Genomic DNA, 22794 nt, shown 5'->3' on the forward strand with positions numbered 1-22794 from the left:
TAAGATATAAAAAATAATTTAATTAAATGATAGATTCTTATTTAATATATTTCATGTTTATTCATATTTCTATAATAAATTTCTAAATTAAAATAATTTGTTTATTATAAAATTTTATAAGTTAAAAAGGGCATACCCAAATGAAAAGTCAGTTTTAGATTTTATTTTATTATTTTTACATGTTTTTATTTAATTTTGCATTTAGATTATGATAAAAAAATCAATTATTTTCATTCAATATAATATACCTAAATAGTATGTGCTTGTAAAAAAACTAAGCAGATTAGAAAGTAACTAGATATATATTAAATATTCCTATAATTAATTATTAATCTAAAAAAAAAATCTACTAAAATAAATTATTTTTATAAAATTTAAGAACGTTAATTAATTACTAATTTTTTTCAAATATGAATAACTAACTATACTACTATCCATCACTAATTTCTACTTTACTTTTAAGTATTTATTTAAAATACAATTATTAAAATTAAATAATGAATGTTAAATTAATTTTTATGTGATATCTCTTGATGAAAGCAAATTTATAAATTAATATTTGATATGATATTTTATTTCTTCTTTTTATCTATTTATAATTAATTAAATTCCATAAATTTCTTTTCAATATTTTTGAAAAAAAAAATAAATGATATAATAGATTAAAAATTATTATTACTTAAAAGAAGTAATTATTTGTTTTTTATTAATATCCTTTACATTTTATTTTATTAATAAAAAAAGTTTTTAAACTCTCCACTTTTATCTCATTAGGTTCTCCATATTGATCTGAGGTATATTTAATTTATAAATATTATTTTTAATATTATTAATATTTTTTATATATTTAACTTTCAATATATTTAAATAAATAATTTTTGTAAGAGAAATTATCATCATTATTCAATCGTTGATTTTTATTAAAACAAAAATTTTTTAGCTACTTTAACTTCATTTTCATTTCTATTTTTAATGATTTATTTTTTATTATTTTATATTTTTTGTTCATTTTTTGCCATTAACATTTACACTTGATAAAAACAGTTTATTTGTTTTGGATTGTAATATTTTTAATTATAAAAATTAATTTAATACATTACAGGTTATTTGATTTTTTTTTTTTTCCTTTTATTGCACTTGTTCTTTTTTGGTTCTTTCTCTGTTAATTTAACCCATAATTATTTTTTCAACTTTAGCTTTTATTATTAATTAATTAATCTTATTTTTTCTTCATTTTTTCCTTCTAATTTACTATTTAATAATATATTTTTTCTTTAATATTTAAAAAGTCGCAATAGAATTGGTACAATTGGCGTATTAAACTTAGGTTCTGCTTTAGCAAATTGCATTAATCTTTCAAATTTGAAACTTAACCTTGAGTAAAAACAGTTTATTTATTTATTTTAAATTATAATATTTTTAATTATAAAAACTAATTTAAAACAATAAGAGTTCATTTTTCTTTTTTTATTGTTCATGATTTTTCATTTTCTTTCTTTCTTTGTTAATTTAACTCATCATTTTATTTCCAACTTTATCATTTATTATAAATTAATCTTATTTTTCATATTTTTTCTTAATTTTTTCCTTCAAATTTACTATTTAATGATATATTTTTTCTTCAATATTTAAAAGTCAAAATTTAATTGATGACGAAGGTGCATCAGGTTTAGGTTCTACTTTAGCAAAGTGCTTTAATCTCTCAAATTTAACACTTAATCTTATGTAAAAACAGTTTATTTGTTTTGGATTATGATATTTTTAATTATAAAAACTAATTTAAAACAATAAAAGCTCATTTTTTTTTCTTTTTATTCTGCATGCCTTTTTATCTTTTTTCTTTCTTTCTTTCTTTCTTTCTTTCTTTCTTTCTTAATTTAAGTCATCATTTTATTTTCAACTTTAGTTTTTATTATTAATTAATTAATCTTATTTATTATTTCATGCTTTTTCTTCATTTTTTCCTTCTAATTAACTATTAAGTTATTTATTTTTTCTTCAATATTTAAAAGTCGAAATTAAATTGGTGGCGAAGGTGCATCAGGCTTAGGTTCTGCTTTAGCAAAATGCATTAATCTTTCAAATTTGACACTTGATCTTAGGTAAAAATAGTTTATTTATTTTAGATTGTGATATTTTTAATTATAAAAACTAATTTGAAACAATAAAAGCTCATTTCCCTTTTTCTTTTTATTCTGCATACCTTTTTATCTTCTTTCTTTGTTAATTTAACTCACCATTTTATTTCCAACTTTAGCTTTTATTATTAATTAATCTTATTTTTTCATATTAATTTACTTTTTAATTATATATTTTTTCTTGAATATTTAAAAAGTGAGAATAAAATTGGTGAAGAAGGTTTATCAGGCTTAGGTTATGCTTTGGTAAAGTGCATTAATCTCTCAAATTTGAGACTTTACCTTGGGTAAAAACGTTTTATTTGTATTAATTAGATTGTGATATTTTTAATTATAAAAACTAATTTAAAACAATAAAAGCTCATTTTTCTTTTTCTTTTTATTCTGAATGATTTTTTATCTTCTTTCTTTCTTTGTTAATTTAACGCACCATTTTATTTCCAACTTAAGCTTTTATTATAAATTAATCTTATTTATTATTTCATATTTTTTCTTCATTTTTTCCTTCTAATTTACTATTAAATTATATATTTTTTCTTCAATATTTAAAAAGGTATAATGAAATTGGTGGCGAAGGTGCATCAGGCTTAGGTTCTGCTTTATCAAATAGCATTAATCTTTCAAATTTGAAACTTGATCTTAGGTAAAAACAGTTTATTTATTTTGGATTGTGATATTCTTAATTATAAAAACTAATTTAAAACAATAAAAGCTCATTTTTCTTTTTCTTTTTATTCTGCATGCATTTTTATCTTCTTTCTTTCTTTCTTTCTTTCTTTGTAAATTTAAGTCATCATTTTATTTTCAACTTTAGCTTTTATTATTAATTCATTAATCTTATTTATTATTACATGCTTTTTCTTCATTTTTTCCTTCTAATTTACTATTAAATTATATATTTATTCTTCAATATTTAAAAAGGTATAATAAAATTGGTGACGAAGGTGCATCAGGCTTAGGTTCTGCTTTAGCAAATTGCATTAATCTTTCAAATTTGGCACTTTATCTTTAGTAAAAGAAGATTATTTGTTTTGGATTGTGATATTTTTAATTGTAAAAACTAATTTAAAACAATAAAAGCTCATTTTTCTTTTTCTTTTTATTCTGCATGCATTTTTATCTTCTTTCTTTCTTTCTTTGTAAATTTAAGTCACCATTTTATTTTCAAATTTAGCTTTTATTATTAATTCATTAATCTTATTTATTATCAAATGCTTTTTCTTCATTTTTTCCTTCTAATTTACTATTTAGTTATAAATTTTTTCTTCAATTTTTAAAAAGTGGCAATAAAATTGGTGACGAAGGTGCATCAGGCTTAGGTTCTGGTTTAGCAAATTGCATTAATCTTTCAAGATTGAATCTTAACCTTGAGTAAAAACAGTTTATTTGTTTTGGATTGTGATATTTTTAATTATAAAAACTAATTTGAAACAATAAAAGCTCGTTTTTCTTTTTCTTTTTCTTATTATTCTGCATACCTTTTTATCTTCTTTCTTTCTTTGTTAATTTAACTCATCATTTTATTTTCAACTTTATCTTTTATTATTAATTAATTAATCTTATTTATTATCAAATGCTTTTTCTTCATTTTTTCCTTCTAATTTACTATTTAATTATATATTTTTTCTTCAATATTTAAAAGTCAAAATTAAATTAGTGACGAAGGTGCATCAGGCTTAGGTTCTGCTTTAGCAAATTGCATTAATCTCTCAAATTTGACACTATCCCTTTCGTAAAAACAGTTTATTTGTTTTGGATTGTGATATTTTTAATTATAAAAACTAATTTAAAACAATAAAAGCTCATTTTTCTTTTTATTGATATTTTTAATAATCTTTCTTTGTTAATTTAACTCATCATTTTGTTTTCAACTTTAGCTTTAATAATTAATCTTATTTATTATTTCATGCTTTTTCTTTATTTTTTTTTCAAATTTACTATTAAATTATATATTTTTTCTTGAATATTTAAAAAGTTATCATTAAATTGGTGAGGAAGGTGCATCAAGCTTAGGTTCTGCTTTAGCAAATTGCATTAATCTTTCAAATTTGACACTTGATCTAACGTAAAAACAGTTTATTTGTTTTGGATTTTGATATTTTTAATTATAAAAACTAATTTAAAGCAATAAAAGCTCATTTTTCTTATTTTTTATTGTGCTTGCTTTTTTTGTTATTTGTTTGTTAATTTAAATCATCATTTTATTTTCAACTTTATCTTTTATTATTAATTAATTAATCTTATTTATTATTTCATGCTTTTTCTTAATTTTTTCCTTCAAATTTACTATTTAATTATATATTTTTTCTTCAATATTTAAAAAGTGACAATAAATTTGATGGCGAAGGTGCATTAGGCTTAGGTTCTGCTTTAGCAAATTGCATTAATCTCTAAAATTTGACACTTTCATTTTTGTAAAAACAGTTTATTTTTTTTGGATTGTGATATTTTAATTACAAAAAATAATTTAAAACAATAAAAGCTCATTTTTCTTTTTATTGTGCATGGTTTTTAATCTTCTTTCTTTATTTCTTTCTTTGTTAATATAACTCATCATTTTATTTTGAACTTTACCTTTTATTATTAATTAATTAATCTTATTTATTATTTCGTGCTTTTTCTTCATTTTTTCCTTCTAATTTACTATTAAATTATATATTTACTCTTCAATATTTAAAAGTCGAAATTAAATTGGTGACGAAGGTGCATCAGACTTAGGTTCTGCTTTAGCAAAGTGCTTTAATCTCTCAAATTTGACACTATCCCTTACGTAAAAACAGTTTTTTGTTTTGGATTGTGATATTTTTAATTATAAAAACTAATTTAAAACAATAAAAGCTCATTTTTCTTTTTCTTTTTATTCTGTATACCTTTTTATCTTCTTTCTTTCTTTCTTTCTTTGTTAATTTAACTCACCATTTTATTTCCAACTTAGCTTTTATTATAAATTAATCTTATTTTTTCATATTTTTTCTTCATTTTTTTCTTCTAATTTACTATTTAATTATATATTTTTTCTTCAATATTTAAAAAGGTTCAATGAAATTGGTGGCTAAGGTGCATCAGGCTTAGGTTCTGGTTTAGCAAATTGCATTAATCTTTCAAGATTGAATCTTATACTTTAGTAAAAACAGTTTATTTGTTTTGGATTGTGATACTTTAAATTATAAAAACTAATTTAAAATAAAAGCTCATTTTTCTTTTTCTTTTTATTCTGCATTATTTTTTATCTTCTTTCTTTCTTTGTTAATTTAACTCATCATTTTATTTTCAACTTTAGCTTTTATTATTAATTAATCCTATTTATTTTTTCATATTTTTTCTTCTTTATTTCCTTCTAATTAACTATTTAATTATATATTTTTTCTTCGATATTTAAAAAGTGGCAATCAAATTGGTAAAGAAGGTGCATCAGGCTTAGGTTCTGCTTTAGCAAAGTGTATGAATCTCTCAAATTTGACACTTGATCTTTGGTAAAAACAGTTTATTTGTTTTGGATTGTGATATTTTTAATTATAAAAACTAATTTAAAACAATAAAAACTCATTTGTTTTCTTCTTTTTAATCTGCATGCTTTTTTATGTTCTTTCTTTCTTTGTTAATTTAACTCATTAGTTTATTTTCAACTTTAGCTTTTATTATAAATTAATCTTATATTTCATGCTAATTCTTCATTTTTTCCTTCTAATTTACTATTAAATTATATATTTTTTCTTCAATATTTAAAAAGTGACAATAAAATTGGTGACGAAGGTGCATTAGGCTTAGGCTCTACTTTAGTAAATTACATTAATCTATCAAATTTGGCACTTTATCTTAAGTAAAAGAAGTTTATTTGTTTTAGATTGTGATATTTTTAATTATAAAAACTAATTTAAAACAATAAAATCTCATTTTTCTTTTTATTCTGCATGCCTTTTTATCTTCTTTCTTTCTTTCTTTCTTTCTTAATTTAACCTATCATTTTATTTTCAACTTTATTTTTTATTATTAATTAATTAATCTTATTATTTCATGCTTTTTCTTCATTTTTTCCTTCTAATTTACTATTAAGTTATAAATTTTTTCTTCAATATTTAAAAAGGTTCAATGAAATTGGTGTCGAAGGTGCATCAGGCTTAGGTTCTGGTTTAGCAAATTGCATTAATCTTTCAAGATTGAATCTTAACCTTGAGTAAAAACAGTTTATTTGTTTTGGATTGTGATATTTTTAATTATAAAAACTAATTTGAAACAATAAAAGCTCATTTTTCTTTTTCTTTTTATTCTGCATACCTTTTTATCTTCTTTCTTTCTTTGTTAATTTAACTCATCATTTTATTTTCAACTTTATCTTTTATTATTAATTAATTAATCTTATTATTTCATGTTTTTTCTTAATTTTTTCCTTCTAATTTACTATTTAATTATATATTTTTTCTTCAATATTTAAAAGTGGAAATTAAATTGGTGACGAAGGTGCATCAGGCTTAAGTTCTGCTTTAGCAAAGTGTATGAATCTCTAAAATTTGACACTTGATCTTTGGTAAAAACAGTTTATTTATTTTGGATTGTGATATTTTTAACTATAAAAATGAATATTAAACTAAAAATTTCCTTGAATTTATTTGTTATCTTTTATTTGATTTATTTTTTTAATCTTTTTTATTTCACTAATGTTATTTTATTTATTTAATTACTAATTTAAGAAATAATTTTTAATTTAAAAGTTTATTTTATTTAATATTTTTTAAAAATTAACACTAATTTATATTAAAAGTGGAAACGAAATGAATTATTTTTACTCATTTAAAGTAATAAGTAAGTGTCTTAAATCAAAAAGATTAGTTGACTATATGTTATATTTCTAGTGATAAACAAGAGGCCAAAAATGATGAATAAATATTAAATGCTTGAATAATTGAATATTATATGTTTTATTATTTAATGTTTTGAAAAAATTTTTTTAACCTAAAATATAGATACATAAATAGATAGATAGATAGTTTTTATTATTGTTTTTAGATTTATAAATATCTTTCATATTTTTGTAAGTTAGTAAATAGTTTATAAATAATAAAAAAATGATCAAATCATTTGAAATTTTAGTGTCATATTATATCTTATTAAATAATATAAAATGACAAGCTTTTATATTACAGTTTGATTTTAATCTTAAATAGTATTTATTAACTATATTAAGGAATCTGAGGGGTTAAAACTTTAGGGAGAAATCAAATTATACTTTTTATTTTAACCTCTGTTGTTTTTCTTTCTAGACTATTTTTACTAGGATTTTGAAATCCTAGTAAGTTTTGATAAAATAATTTTTGATAATCTCTTGATTCTGATTCTAAAAACAAAAAATACTCCTAGGAATTTTTATAAAGCAATCCTTTTTATCTTAAAAAATGATTGATTAAAAAATAAAAAGCTAAGAAAAATTATCAGAATTCATTTTTTACTCTTCATAATTTGTAATTATGTTAACATTTGCAAATATATATTCCTCTATTTTACTTTTCAATTTTAAATAAATACCCTAGCTGCTCTTTTTAGTTTTCAAAAAATCATATGCTTAATTTTTACTATTTTTAGAATCTATTTTAATATAAAAAATTAATAACTTATTTTAGCCTTACTTGATAAAGAAATTTGAAATTAAGGTATTAAAAAAGTATATTTTAAAATATCTTATTCAAAAGAGAAGAAATAAAAGTTCATCTTTATTACACAAAATTTTATTTATGTGCTAGAAGATCTTTAGAGTCATAACCATATTTAAAAATTTTATATTTCTGACATAAAAGATAATAATTCATTCTGAGAGAAGCAATATTTGCACAATTATTGTGAGAAATATATTTTTACTTTACAAACTAAAATAAATTTTATGGGATTTATTTAATTTATTCAAAACATTTTTAAACGAGCCTTAAAATATATTTACCTATTAAGTAAGAGTGGAAATAATCTTCATAGTATAAGCTAAAACCAGTAAAAATAAAAACACTGAATTGGTCTTAGCTTCACTTTTAAATAAATAAATAAATAAATAAATAAATAAATAAATAAATAAATAAAGAGTACTAAATTCAAATTCAGTAAATAGTTAGAAATGTCATGAATTGAATAGACCCACTCAATTAAGTATAATTAAATAAAAAATACAAATAAAAATGATATTTTTCTTTAAATATCTAATATATTCTAGTTAAGCACAACTAGTAGAGCTCTGATATGACAAATTTTTACATATTTTATCAATTAAATTAAAGTATTATATATTTACAAATTGAAATCAAATGATAGATTCAATAGAAATTTATATATATTTATCAAATTATTTAAATATTATTTCATGTATTTTATTATTTTATATCTACTACTAAAATTTTTATTTATCATTTAAATCTAATTTCAAAATTATTATAATTTATATATTTATTTATTTAAGCAATTTGTAGTAAACCAATGAATATTGTTTCAATTTAATATCAAAAATATAAGATTTCCTTAATTTTTTTATTAAGAAAATAACAAAATTATTTTTAAAAATATATCCCCTTTTTCTACTACGAAAATTGTGAGTCAAAAAGAGAGAAAATAAAAACAGAAAAAGAGGGAATAAAAATAAAAGATTTTGAGCAAAAAAATAAGAAAAAAAATTTTTAAAATAATTACAAAATACTCAGCTAGAGGAATAAAAAAATTAAGAAGATAATTAATTTTATTCTGAATTAGTAATAAAGTACAATTCCAATTTCTAGAAAATTTATTTGATAAACATTTTTTTAATGGTGTTTCTTATAAGATTTTAATAAGTGAATATTATTTGCTGCATTAGCATTTTTTTTAAATGATGTTTCGTATTAGATTTTAATAAGTGAATAGCTAGCTAGCTGGTTATTATTTTTTTTGATAAATTGATCAGCTATTTATATGATAAAAAGCAACTTAGATCTCCAATTAGACTTTAATTAATTTGTAAAATAAATAAGCAAAAATTAAGAAAGAAAAAAATAAATGACTGAAAACTACAATTTCAAAGAAAATTGCCTAAATAAAAACACTTATCTTTCCTAAATTGCTGCTTAAACAGAGTAAGCTTAGGTATCCCCTCAAAACTCTAAGTAATATAATATTTATGATATTTATATCAGATGATTTAACTAACCTCTTATAATAAAGAATAATTAACCAAAATACAGAGAGCCTCTTTTGTCTTACAAAATATCATGATTCAATCTAATATAAAATAGATACTACTAGTATTTTTGTTAAATGCTAGCTAAAAAATACAGAGACTGATTTAAAATAAAAGAACTCATTTAATTTAGCAGGTAAAACAATAAATTAAATTTAGAATTTATAAAAATTCATTAAAATTGAAGATTCGTATGCTGACATAGAAGTAGAAGATGATGATACTAAAGAAACAATTAACTCTATAAATAGCTTAAAAATAAAAAACTTTTCATACAATTCAGGAATCTACGATACCGAAAATAAGTGTAACAGTAAATTATTACTTTAGTTAGTATTTTAGATTGTAAGATTTTTATAATTAGCCAATTAAACATCTAATTACACAACAATCCATTCTCAAATTTTAAAATCTAAAGAATTGGATTCAGATTAAAAAAAAAGTAGCTTTTTATTTTAAATCACTAAAAATCAATTATTTAAGCAAAATAATTTTATATTTTCTTATCATAAAAATATTATAAAAAAAGAAAACTTTATTGATGATAAGGAAGAAGAAAGTTATGATTAAGATGAAAATTAAAGCAAAAAAAGTTTAGATAATTCGAATTATTAAAAAACTGAGAAAAGCACGATGAGTAGTATAAAAAGTTCTTTAAATAATACTGTTACCTTCTAAGACCTTAATTAAAAAAGTAAATTTTTAATCTTAACTAGCAAAGTTTTTTTCTTCTTATATTTTTCATTGAAGTTAAATGAATAAATAAATATTATTGTTCTATATTAATTTTCACTACAAAATCATATATATTTACATTATTTTTGAATAAATTTTTTTTAATTTTTAGATGCATGTGAAAGCAATGAAGAAGATTTTAAGAAATTATTATATTTACTTCAATAAAATTAGGTTGATAAAATCAAAAAATTACGTAATCAATTTATTTCCTTACTCATACTGAATTATTTTTAAAATCTCATCTTATTAATTGATTTTTTTAAAAAGATTATCTAGATTAATATTCTTAAGAGAATTTAAAAAGAACTAGTAAATCAATATTGAAAGGATTTCAAAGATTGGATCAGAACTAAAGTAAAAAATTTTAAAAAGAATTTGAGTAAAATATCTAAATTTATTTATACTAATTAGTTTAATAAAGGGATGTTAAAGACAAATTTTATTAATCAGACATGGATTTTGGTAACATAATCCAAGAAAAACTCATTTAATAGATACTTGAAAAAGAGATCTGTAATTCAAATGATCTAAATTAATACTTTTTTAGTGAGTTAGCAACTAAAATATCTAGTTCTGGTGAGAAGAAAAAAAGGATAATTTTCCTTACACATAACTCTTTTTTTGTACTCTAAGACCTTTGTAGCTATAAACACGTTTAGAGATTTAATATCTCAGATATCAATAAAATAATAATTCATTCAGATTATAGAAATGTGTGCTCTATCATATTAAGAAATAGCTTTTTATTAAACTTATAAATAAATCATTTTAATGAATTTATAAAATTTATTCAAAGTATTTTTAATTGTGTCTTAAAAACTTTTCTTCCAATAATCTATAAGTAGAAGTAAAAAACGAATGAAGAACCCAAAATTAATGATAAGAATAGCGCATAATAAAAAAAATAATCTTTTTTAAGCAGCTAAAAAGAATAATTTTACATTAAAATTGAGATTATATCAAATAATAATTCGCAAAGTGATTCTATAATTTTAGGACTACTATAATTCTTTTAAAATGAAATTTAAATTACTGGTTTGGAGAAGTGTTAAGAATTAAAGAGATTTACATAAGTAGTATTATTAAATGAAAATCTAGAATAATAATACTTTATTTTTTAATCAATAAGAAATCCAGACCTAATCTTCCATATAAAATTATTAGTAGACTCAGATTTTCCTATTTTTGTAAAGAAAATATAAGATATAAAAAATAATTTAATTAAATGATAGATTCTTATTTAATATATATCATGTTTATTCATATTTCTATAATAAATTTCTAAATTAAAATAATTTGTTTATTTTAAAATTTTATGGATTTTTTAATTAAATATTTTTGTTTAGTGAGTGTCAAATAAATATGGATTATGGGTAGTGTATAATAAATAATTATTATATATAAATTATTTATGTTGCATAATTCATATACTATATATTTTATATGTTTGTAAGTAGTAAAGAAATTTATAATATGAGTATTAATTAATAATTTTTTAATGTTTAGCTACTGCGATAAATTTATTAACTCTTATTTTATTATTTGGATAAAGAAAATTTTAATATTTTGAAATGATTATATATATATTTAAAATGATAGTGTGACTTAATTTTATTAAAAATGAAAAACAAAACTAAAATAATATGATTCATTCATGGTTTGAAATATTAATCAACAATCAAATAAATTATAAATGATTATTAAATGTTTGATTATCAGGTTTTTTTGTTTATTATTAAATGAAGAATATTAAATTAAATTTACATCACATGTATACTGATGGTGGGTTATAATTTTAATAGAAAAGGTTTTACAACAAATTAATAGTAAAAGAAAAACGTAAGAATCTATTGGATAAATTTTTTTATTAAACAAATTGTAGCTATTTTGTATTTATGGAGTACTAAAAATAGATATAAAATAGTAAAAATAGTAGTGTAAGTTTCTTTAGTACAATTTAAATTATATTTTCAAGTATTTAAGCTAGTGTTAATATTTTTTGCATATAATTATTGCCAAAATTTTTTAAGCTACTAATGATTTAATTTTGACAGGCTTAAGTAAGTTAATTATGAGCAAGGGGAAAAAATTTAAGGTCTTAAGAATAAAATTAAAGATTGGTTTTTAAACGCAAAAATATGCTGCTCAAATATTAAAGATTGTATGAATAATTTAAAAAAGTTGATCATAAAATATAATAAATACACTGACTGACTGACTGAATTTTGTAAATAATCAAAAGTTTAAATTTTGAATTTAATTTTATTAGCTATTTACTTGAACAAAAATTGTTCTGTTTAAAAATTGAAGAAACCATCTTCAAATTTTTATTTTATATTTAGGTGATTTATTAATCTTCTCCTGAAATTTAGTAGTTATTTCAATGACCATGAAATATAATAGATTTTATAACAAAAAAGTAATTAAAACAAATATAAAGCCTAAAATGAAAAAATAAATGTATTGTAGTTGCGAGATTCAAACATACTTTTAAACTAAAATAATTCTCCCCTGTTAGTAAAACTCTATTGAAGAAAAAAAAGACTATTCACAATCTATGTAAGTAGATTAATAACATTAGAAGTATCTATTATCATTTTTGTTTTACAAACATCTTATGTTATAAAAGAACTTTATGTGACTCTGTTAAATAATCTCTTTCTCAAAAACTTGATTCAATATTTAGCAAAATGAAAGCAGATCACAGAAAAATAAGCGGCTATTAAAGTAGAAAACTTATTCTATAATCTGATTAATGCTCCACCCTGAGTGGTAAAATCATAAATAAAAAAATTGGTGTTGTAAAAATTAATAGCAAAATTGTAATAAATAGATGATTCAAAAACAAATATTAATAGCCATGAATCTTACGAAACTTTTAATTCTAGAAACAGCTTTATCATTTAAAGCTTGATTCCTATTTCTGAAATATAGAATGAAGATATAAAATACTAAAATATTTTTAATTCTGCGTAATCTTCTTAGAAAAGTATTTAGTTTATTTTAGTTTCTTTTAAAATCTGTAAGTAATATTTTTAATTAAAGTTAACTAAACATCAATTTAATCAGCCAACTCAAATTAAATCTATGAATCTAATGGAACAGATTTAAATCAAAAAGAAAAAAATTTCTTTCTAGATTTACCTTTAGATAAGTCCAGTAAATTGCTTTAAACAATTAATAAAAATCTGTCTTATTTAAAAATAAGGATGCTTTTTTGACGATAATGAAGATGAAAATAAAAACTCTTTTAAGGACTCGACATATCTAGCTATATAGTAAAGCGGAATCCATAACGTACAAAAATCACTATCAAAGAGAGTTACCTTTCAAGATTTAATATTTTAAGGTATTTATTAAATTAATAAAGTGATTGAATGAAATAGCTTTCTTATTTGTTATAAAGAATTAATTAAATAAAACACTTATTTGATATTTGAAGCTAATGTTGTACTACATGAATTTGTCAATTTCAATAAATTTAAAAACTTTTAATTCTCACACTTAAAATTCACTTTTTTCTATAACTTTTCGACAAAAATTAATTAGATCATTTAAATTTAATAAATTAGACAAATTTTAGAATTGCAAAGAAAATTAATCACTCTTGCTCCAACAAAGTAAATTAGAAGCAAAATTTACTAACTCAGGTAAATAATTAACTTATAAAATTTGATCTATTCCAATTCTAAATTAATCAAACTACAATAATAAAAAGTGTTTAGAATCTAACTATAGTTAGATGATTCTAAAAAAGCTAATAAACCAATACTGAAAAAACCATAATCCCTTTAATTTAATACAGGTAATTATATCACATAAAAATCATGAATTTTATCTATTTTTTACTCATTTATTAAGAAAGAAAATAATAGAAAAAGGATACTTTTTAATCATGCGATCTTGATATGGACTATTTTAAAATAAAAAATGAAGAACTTATTTTAGACTTACTGGATTAAGAGATTTCTAAATATGCATAATAAAAAAAGTATTTTTTCAGTGAGCTGGTAACTAAAATATCTAAATCAGGAGAGAAGAAGCAAAAGATCATCTTTATCACTCTAAATTGTTTTTATGTTCTAGAAGATCTTTATAGTCATAACCATATTTAAAAATGTGATATTTGTGATATAAATAAGATAATAATTCATTCTGAGAGTAGCAAAATTTGCTCAATCATTGTGAAAAATATCTTTTAACTTAATTTACAAATTAAACATTTTAATGTTTTTATTTTATTTATTCAAAGCATTTTTAAATGTGTCTTAGAAACCTATTTACCTATTTAGTAAGAGTGGAAATAACAACGAAAAGAATAAGCCAAAACCAATAAAAATAAAAACACTGAATTGGTTTTAACTTCACCTTTAAATAAGTATAAAATAGAGTCCTACACTCAAATTCAGTAAATAAATAAATTGAAATATTATGAATTGAGTTTAATTTAGAAGAATTAAGTCAAAATGATTAATAAAAATAATATTTATATTTAAATTTTAAATAGATTCAAGCCAAGCGCACATAGTAAAGCTCAGATATGACAAATACTTTTCATATTTTATCAATAAAATTAAATAATAATATACTTAAAAATTCAAATCATATAATAAATTCAATTGAGATTCATATATATCAACTTATTGAAATATTATTTCATTATAATTTTATTTTATATCTATCTACTACTCAAATTTTGATTTATCATATAAGTCTGACCTCAGAATTGTTATAATATATATATACATACTGTATTTCTTCTAATTTAGTAGACAAAACTAGCTCTTATTTTAAAAGATTACTTCTCTTAAAAAATAAGATTTCTTTTTAAAAAAATATTTTTTAGACATAAAAATAAACATAAATTTACAGTATTAATAAAAATCTGATAAATTTCGATTAAGAATCAATTAAATTATAGAAGATGAAAAACAAATTAATTTCATAACAAAATCTTTATATAAATGAAATCTTGCTTTTTCAAAGTTAATATAGAAATAATAAAATAAATTTCAATTTGAATTGCTATTTTAAAAGCTAATTAACTATTAAAAATTATTAATTAACTTGAATTATATTTAATTTACTGCTTTTAATTTCTTTAATTTTATTTAAATTAGTTATTTGTTTTTGATTGTAAATTCTTGAAAGTTGATTTACTGTATAAACATTATTTTAAATATATAATATTAGATTTAATAAGTGGATAGCTAGCTAGCTAGTTTTTTTTTTGATATATACTGATCAATTATTTATGAAGATAAATAGAAATTTAGATGTCTAGTTAGATTTTAATTAATTTGTATAATAAATAAGCATAATATTAAGAATATCTAAAAGAGAAATGACTGAAAACTGCAATTTTAAAGATAATTACTAAAATATAAATATTCATCTTTACTAAAATGCAGCTTATAGAGAATAAGCGCAAGCATCCCCACTAAATTCTAGGTAATAGAATGTTTATTTTATTCATATTAAATCATTTAATTTTTTTATAAAGAGTACTTTACCAAAATACCGAAAGTCTCTGCTATCTTACTGAGTCAATTTTATACTAAATGGATACTAGTATACAGGGTAAATGTTAGCGAGAATATAGAGAAATTGCCTTAAAATCAAAGAACTCATCTGATTTATCAGGTAAAAAAATAAATTAAATTTTGGTTTTATAAAAATTCATTTATATTGAAGATTCGTACGCTGACATAGAAGAAGATGATACTAAAGAAACAATTAACTCTATAAATAGCTTAAATATAAAAAACTTTTCATGCAACTCAGGAATATATGACTTGGAAAATAGGTGTAATAGTAAATTATTACTTACTTTAATATTTCAGATTGTAAAATTTTTTTATAATATAAATTAGTCAATAAAATCTCTAATTACTCAACAAACCATTCTTAAATTTTTAAATCTGAAGTATTGGATTAAGATTAAAAACAAAGTGGCTTTTTATTTTAAATCCCTAAAAATCAATCACGTAAGCAAAATTTTTTTATTTTTTTAATAAATATATAAATATTGTAAAATAAAGAAAGCTTTATTGATGATTATTAAGAAGAAAGTGAAGATTAAGGTGAAAATTAAAACAAAAAAAGTTTAAATAATTCGATTTGCTAAAAAAGTGAGAACAGTATGAATAGTAGTATGAAGAGCTCTATATATAAAAGGGTTACCTTCGAAGACCTTTCTTAAAAAAGTAAATTTTTAATCTAAACAAGCAAAATTTTTTACTACTTATATTTTGTATTAAAAATAAATGTAATAACATTCTTCATATCAATTTTATGAAAAAATGTTTAAATTTTTAAATGAGTGTTTAAAATCATCAGATGCATTTGAAAACATTAGTAAGCTCTTAAGTTATTATTATATTTACTTTAATAAAACGAGGGAGCTAAAATGTAAAAATTAAGCTACTACTATATTTCTTACTGAATTAATCTATTTATTTTTAATATTGTTTTTTTTATAAAAGATTACCACCATTAGTTTTCTTAAAATAATTTAAAAAGAACCAGTAAATCAATATTGAAAAGATCTCAAACATTTGATAAGAACTAAAGTAAAATATATTAAAAAGCATTTGCGTGTATTATCTAACTAAATTTATTTATATTAATAAGATTTATAAAGGGATGTTAAAGACACATCTTATTAATCAGACATGGACTTTGTTAACATAATCTAAGAAAAATTCATTTAATAAATACTTGAAAAAGAAACATGTAATTCGAATGATCTAAAATAACATTTTTTTAGTGAGTTAGCAACTAAAATATCTAGCTCTGGAGAGAAAAAAAAAAGGATAATCTTCCTTACATATAACTCATTTTTTGTACTCTAAGACCTTCATAGCTATAAATACATTTAGAGATTTAATATCTCAGATATCAATAAAATAACTATTCATTCAGATTATTAAAATGTGTGCTCCATTTTATTAAGAAATAGTTTTAAATTAAACTTATAAATAAATCATTTTAATGAATTTATATAATTTATTAAAAATGTTTTTAATTCTATCTTAAAAACTTTTCTCCCTATAATCTAAAAGTAGAAGTAAAAAATGAATGAAGACCCCAAAATAAATGATAATAATTATACGCAATTAATAATGTAATCTTTTTTAAGTAGCTAAAAAGAATAGTTCTACGTTAAAATTCAGATAATGTCAAATAATATTCCTCAAAGCAATTCTAAAATTTTAGGGATATTATAATTCTTTTAAAATGAAATTTACATTACTGCTATGGAGAAAAGTTCAGAGCTAAAGAGATTTACTTAAGTAATTTTATTAGATGAAGATCTCCAACAAAAGTCCTTTAATTTTTAATCTCTAAAAAAGAACCTAATCTTCAATATAAAATTGTTAATAGACTCAGATTTTCCTCTTCTTATATAGAAAATTTAAGATATAAATAAGTATTAAATTAAATGACTAATTCTATTTAATTAATACATATTATATTTATACATAATTAATTTTATATAAATATTTTAATATTTAAATGTTTAAGAGCATATCCTTAAATAAAAAGTCTGTTTTAGATTAGTGATTTCTTTCTATTTAATTATTTATTTATTTATTTATTTATTTATTTATTTATTATTTTCTAAATTTGAATATTGTTAAGAAATATGAATAGTATCCAAAAACAGCACTTGAAATTTATATTTTGGTATAAAAATTATAAAACAAAAAAAATTAGAAATTTAAAAAATGTAATTATAATTATTAAAAGATTAAAAAAGTAAATATTATAGAAAGCTATAAAATAATTGTAGATGAATAATATCAACATTTTCCTACAAAAAAAGTTTCACAGTGGTTTAAGTAGGTATAAATGCTCTTATTTGGTGGATGCAAACTATATACTTAAATAACATGTGCTTGCAAAAATACTAATGGGATTAGATAATAATTACATATTTTATAAATATTCCCATCATTACTGGGATAAAACAGAAAAATGGACTTATTAAGAATATTAATTACTAGAATTTTTTCAAATATGACTAACTGGACATCTCTAATTCCTAAAATATTTTTAAGTATTTGCTTTTTATACAAATATTAAGATTAAATAATGAATGCTAAATTAATTTTTTTGTGATATCTCTTCATAAAAGCAAATTTATAAATTAATATCTATTTGATAATTATTAAATTTGATTTATTCTTTTTATCCATTTATTATTAATTAGTTTCTTAAATTGCTTATTTAATATTCTTGAAAAAAAAAATGAGAAAATATATTAAATATTATGAAGAATTAGAAAAAGTAATTATTTATTTTTTTATTATATCCTTTACATTTTTTTTATTAATAAAAAAAGTTTTTTAACTCTTCACTTTAATTTCATAAGGTTCTCTATATTAATATGAAGTATATTTAAATTAAAAATATTATAACTAATATTTTTTTATATACCTTAAATCCTCATTAATTCTCACCAACCCCCCCCCCCCCAAACTCCAGGAGTACTATATGTTATTTCGAAAAAATTTTCAAAATTTATTTTTTTCAAAAAAAATGATATGTTATAAGAATATACGGCATATAAATATTAAGTATTAAGATTAAATAATTAATTTTTAATTAATTTTTCTGTTATATCTCTTCTTAAGAGCAAATTTATAAATTAATATTTGATGATTGATTATTCTATTTTATTTGTTCTTTTTATCCATTTATAATTAATTAGATTTTATAATTTGCTGTTCAATATTTTAAAAAAAAAATAAATGATATAATAGATTAAAGAATATTAAGAGTTAAAACTTGTAATTATTTATTTTTTTATTAATATCCTTTAAATTTATTTTTAATGATAAAAAAAGTTTTTAGACTCTTCACTTTTATCTCATTAGGTTCTCCATATTAATCTGGCGTATATTTTATTAAGAAATATAATTATTATTATTATTAATAATTTTTACATATTTAACTTTCAATTTATTTAAATCAATAATTTTTCTTGTAGAAATTATCATCATTATTCATTGATTTTTATTAAAACAAAAATTTTTTAGCTATTTTAACTTAATTTTAATTTCAATTTTTAATTATTTATCATTTATTTTTTGTTATTTGATATTTTTTCTTCATTTTTTGTGATTAAAACTTACAATTAATAAAAACAGTATTTGTTTAGGATTGTAATGTTTTTAACTATAAAAGTTAATTTAAAACCATAAAGCTCTTTTAATTTATTTTATTTATTTTCCTTTTTCATTTTACTGTGTTAACTTTTTTTTCATTCTTTGTTAATTTAACTAATTATAATCTTATTATTTCATATTTTTTCTTCATTTTTCCTTCTAATTTACTATTTAATTATATATTTTTTATTCAATATTTAAAAAGGAATAATAAAATTGGTGATGAAGATGCATCAAGCTTAGGTTATTGTTTATCAAATTGCATTAATCTCTCAAATTTGACACTTGATCTTCAGTAAAAACAGTTTATTTATTTTTGATTGTTCTATTTTTAATTATAAAAACTAATTTAAAACAATATAACTCTTTTTTGTTTTTCTTTTAATTGTGCTTGTTTTTTTATCTTCTTTCTTTCTTAATTTAATTCATCATTTTATTTTCAACTTTTCCTTTTATTATTAATTAATCTATCTTATTATTTCATATTTATTTTTTCTTTTTTTCCTTCAAATTAACTAATTAATTATATATTTTTCTTCAATATTTAAAAAGTTACAATTAAATTAGCAATGAAGGTACATTAGGCTTAGGTTCTGGTTTAGCAAATTGCATTAATCTCTCAAGTTTGATACTTATACTTAGGTAAAAACAGTTTATTTATTTTGGATTGTGATATTTTTAATTATAAAAACTAATTTAAAATAATAAAGCTCTTATTTCTTTTTTTTTTTATTGTACTTGCTTTTTTTGTATCTCTTTTTTAATTTAACTCAACATTTTATTTTAAACTTTTCTTTTTATTATTATTTAATTAATCTTATTATTTTATATTTTTTCCTTCTAATTAATTATTTAATTAAATATTTATTCTTCAATATTTAAAAAGTAACAATTTTATTGGTGATGAAGGTACATCAGGCTTAGGTTCTGGATTAGCAAAGTGCATTAATCTCTCAAATTTGACACTTGACCTTAGGTAAAAACAGTTTATTTATTATTGATTATGATATTTTTAATTTTTAAAAGATATTTAAAACAATTAAGTTCTTTTTTCTTTTAATTGTGCTTGCTTTTTCTTTGTCCTTTCTTTGTTAATTTAACAACTCATCATTTTATTTTCAACTTTTCCTTTTTCTATTAATTAATCTTATTATTTCATATATTTTCTTTTTTTTATTTTAATTAATTATTTAATTTATTTTTCTTCTTCAATATTTAAAAAGTATCAATTTTATTGGTGGTGAAAGTGCATCAGGCTTAAGTTCTGGGTTAGCTAACTGCATTAATCTCTCAAATTTGACACTTGACCTTAGGTAAAAACAGTTAATTTATTTTTGATTGTGATATTTTTAATTATAAAAACTAATTTAAAACAATATAGCTCTTTTTCTTTTTATTTTTGTTGTGCTTGCTTTTTTTTGTTCTTTCTTTGTTAATTTTATTTATCAATTAATTTTCAACTTTTCCTTTTTCTATTAATTAATCCTATTATTTCATATTTTTTCTTTTTTTCCTTCTAATTAACTAATTAATCATATATTTTTTCTTCAATATTTATAAAGTGAAAATTAAATTAGCGATGAAGGTACATCAGATTTAGGTTCTGCTTTAGCAAATTGCATTAATCTCTCAAATTTGACACTTAATCTTAAGTTAAAACAGTTTATTTATTTTTGATTGTGATATTTTTAATAAGAAGCTCTTTTATCTTTTTCTTTTTATTGTGCTTGCTTTTTTTTGTTTTTTCTTTGTTAATTTAACAACTTATTTCATATTTTTTCTCTATTTTTACTTTCTAATTAAAAATTTAAATATATATTTTTCTTCAATATTTAAAAAGTTATAATTAAATTTGTGCAATGGGTGCATCAGGCTTAGGTTCTGGTTTAGCAAAATGTACTAATCTTTCAAATTTGAGACTTTATCTTGAGTAAAAACAGTTTATTTATTTTTGATTGTGATATTTTTAATTATAAAAACTAATTTAAAACAATAAAGCCCTTTTTTCTATTTATTGTGCTTACTTTTTTTTTTGTTCTTTCTTTGATATTTAGCTCATCATTTTATTTTCAACTTTTGCATTTATTATTAATTAATTTATCTTATTTTTTCATATTTTATTTTTTCTTAATTTTTTCCTTCTAATTTACTATTTAATTATAAATATTTTTCAATATTTAAAAGGTTGAATTAAATTGGTGATAGAATAGAATAGAAATACTCGCACATATAAATGCACTCAGAATACATCTTAAAATTAATTATATTTTATTTTATTTTATTTTTTTCATTATAATTTTTTATATATTTTTCTTTATATTATTATGTATTTATTAAGTGTTTTTATTTTTTCTTTTTCTTTTTATATGCTTTACATATGAATTTAAGAAATTTCATATTTTACAGTCTAAGTTCACTAAGTTCACTAAGCACAAGCATGCCACGCCTGCCACGCCTGCTAGGTTCATTTTTACACCCCTCCCTTTTTTAATAGATTTTGGACAAAAAAAGTTTTTTTATAATAAAATTGGTAATGAAGGGGTATCAGGCTTAGGTTCTGGATTAGCAAATTGCATTAATCTCTCAAATTTAACTCTTCAACTTTAGTAAAAAACTGTTTCTTTATTTTTAATTATAAAAACTAATTTAAAATAATAAAGTTCTTTTTTCTTTTTCTTTTTACTTTGCTTGCTTTTTTTTGTTCTTTCTTTCTTTCTTTGTTAATTTAACTTATCATTATATTTTCACTCTTTGCATTTATTATTGATTAATCTTATTATTTAATATATTTTTTTTCATTTTTTTGTTCTAATTAACTCTATAATTATTTATTTTTTCTTAAACATTTAAAAAGTACCAATTAAATTGGTGGCGAAGGTGCATCAGGCTTAGGTTCTGGATTAGCAAATTGCATTAATCTCTCAAATTTGACACTTAGCATTAGGTAAAAACATTTTATTTATTTTTAATTGTGATATTTTTAATTAAAAAATTAATTTAAAGCAATAAAGTTCTTTTTTCGTATGCTTGCTTTTTTTTGATCTTTCTTTGTTAATTTAATTAATCTTTTTATTTTTATTTTTAATTTTACTTTTATTATTTTATCTTCAATTTTTCCTTCTAATTAACTATTTAATTATATATTTTTTCTTCAATTTTTAAAAAGTGGCAATAAAATTGGTGCAATAGGTGCATCAGGCTTAGGTTCTGGTTTAGCAAATTGCATTAATCTCTCAAATTTGACACTTGATACAAGGTAAAAACAGTTTATTTGTTTTGGATTGTGATATTTTTAATTATTTAAATGAATATAAATAAATTTATTTGATTAATTTTTTTATCTTTTTTATTCCAGTAATTTGATTTTATTAATTAATTTAAGAAATAATTTTTAATTTAATAGTTTATTCTATTTAAAATTTACACAAATTTATTATAAAAGTAATACCTTATTGAATTAATCATAAGTATTCAATTTAATAAACAAGTGCCATAAATCAAAAAGATTAGTTTTCTTTAAATTCTAATGATAATCAAGTGGCTAAAATATGATGAACAA

The 22794-nt window shown here is 19.6% G+C and overlaps 7 protein-coding genes across 7 annotated transcripts in view; all 7 read left to right on the forward strand. All coding sequences in view use genetic code 6, as the record gives it.

The window, feature by feature from the left end:
- The window catches only part of TTHERM_000740630 (hypothetical protein), a gene marked incomplete at both ends in the record, with an annotated part of 653 nt that extends 623 nt beyond the window's left edge, over positions 1-30 (forward strand). Inside the window, one exon of the mRNA XM_012797002.1 lies at positions 1-30. This exon is cut by the window's left edge and continues 122 nt beyond it. Within this exon, the coding sequence (XP_012652456.1) occupies positions 1-30 (30 nt within the window).
- A 619-nt stretch (positions 31-649) lies between these two features.
- TTHERM_000740641 (kinase domain protein, putative) lies at positions 650-6694 on the forward strand (the record flags this gene model as incomplete). Its single annotated transcript, XM_012797003.1, has 18 exons — positions 650-688; positions 745-794; positions 1290-1379; positions 1636-1725; positions 2013-2102; positions 2336-2425; positions 2692-2781; positions 3060-3149; positions 3420-3509; positions 3781-3870; positions 4114-4203; positions 4463-4552; positions 4819-4908; positions 5173-5262; positions 5522-5611; positions 5869-5958; positions 6223-6312; positions 6574-6694. The coding sequence occupies 18 exons, from the start codon at positions 650-652 to the stop codon at positions 6692-6694; spliced, it is 1560 nt and encodes a 519-aa protein (XP_012652457.1).
- A 2449-nt stretch (positions 6695-9143) lies between these two features.
- Positions 9144-11291, forward strand: TTHERM_00741630 (hypothetical protein; the record flags this gene model as incomplete). The annotated part of the gene is made up of 7 exons (XM_001013535.2): positions 9144-9250; positions 9309-9460; positions 9512-9637; positions 9854-10018; positions 10172-10255; positions 10330-10416; positions 10474-11291. 7 exons carry the CDS (start codon positions 9144-9146, stop codon positions 11289-11291), a joined length of 1539 nt encoding a protein of 512 aa, XP_001013535.2.
- Positions 11292-12520: 1229 nt separating this feature from the next.
- TTHERM_00741640 (hypothetical protein) lies at positions 12521-14606 on the forward strand (the record flags this gene model as incomplete). Its single annotated transcript, XM_001013536.2, has 9 exons — positions 12521-12621; positions 12692-12834; positions 12896-13051; positions 13108-13221; positions 13271-13411; positions 13635-13712; positions 13781-13867; positions 13924-14470; positions 14570-14606. The coding sequence occupies 9 exons, from the start codon at positions 12521-12523 to the stop codon at positions 14604-14606; spliced, it is 1404 nt and encodes a 467-aa protein (XP_001013536.2).
- Positions 14607-15377: 771 nt separating this feature from the next.
- TTHERM_00741650 (hypothetical protein) lies at positions 15378-17596 on the forward strand. The gene is made up of 7 exons (XM_001013537.2): positions 15378-15513; positions 15566-15705; positions 15757-15870; positions 15936-16049; positions 16104-16268; positions 16548-16634; positions 16696-17596. Exons 1-7 carry the CDS (start codon positions 15407-15409, stop codon positions 17508-17510), a joined length of 1542 nt encoding a protein of 513 aa, XP_001013537.2. The 5' UTR covers positions 15378-15406; the 3' UTR covers positions 17511-17596.
- A 1129-nt stretch (positions 17597-18725) lies between these two features.
- TTHERM_000741660 (transmembrane protein, putative) lies at positions 18726-20573 on the forward strand (the record flags this gene model as incomplete). Its single annotated transcript, XM_012797004.1, has 6 exons — positions 18726-18857; positions 18915-18964; positions 19441-19478; positions 19803-19858; positions 19946-20211; positions 20459-20573. The coding sequence occupies 6 exons, from the start codon at positions 18726-18728 to the stop codon at positions 20571-20573; spliced, it is 657 nt and encodes a 218-aa protein (XP_012652458.1).
- Positions 20574-21094: 521 nt separating this feature from the next.
- On the forward strand, positions 21095-22485 carry TTHERM_000741671 (transmembrane protein, putative; the record flags this gene model as incomplete). The annotated part of the gene is made up of 5 exons (XM_012797005.1): positions 21095-21165; positions 21420-21697; positions 21775-21841; positions 22090-22179; positions 22239-22485. The coding sequence occupies 5 exons, from the start codon at positions 21095-21097 to the stop codon at positions 22483-22485; spliced, it is 753 nt and encodes a 250-aa protein (XP_012652459.1).
- Between the last annotated feature and the right edge of the window lie 309 nt (positions 22486-22794).

Source organism: Tetrahymena thermophila (assembly GCF_000189635.1).
Source record: "Tetrahymena thermophila SB210 genomic scaffold scf_8254674, whole genome shotgun sequence".
NCBI classification, from domain to species: domain Eukaryota; phylum Ciliophora; class Oligohymenophorea; order Hymenostomatida; family Tetrahymenidae; genus Tetrahymena; species Tetrahymena thermophila.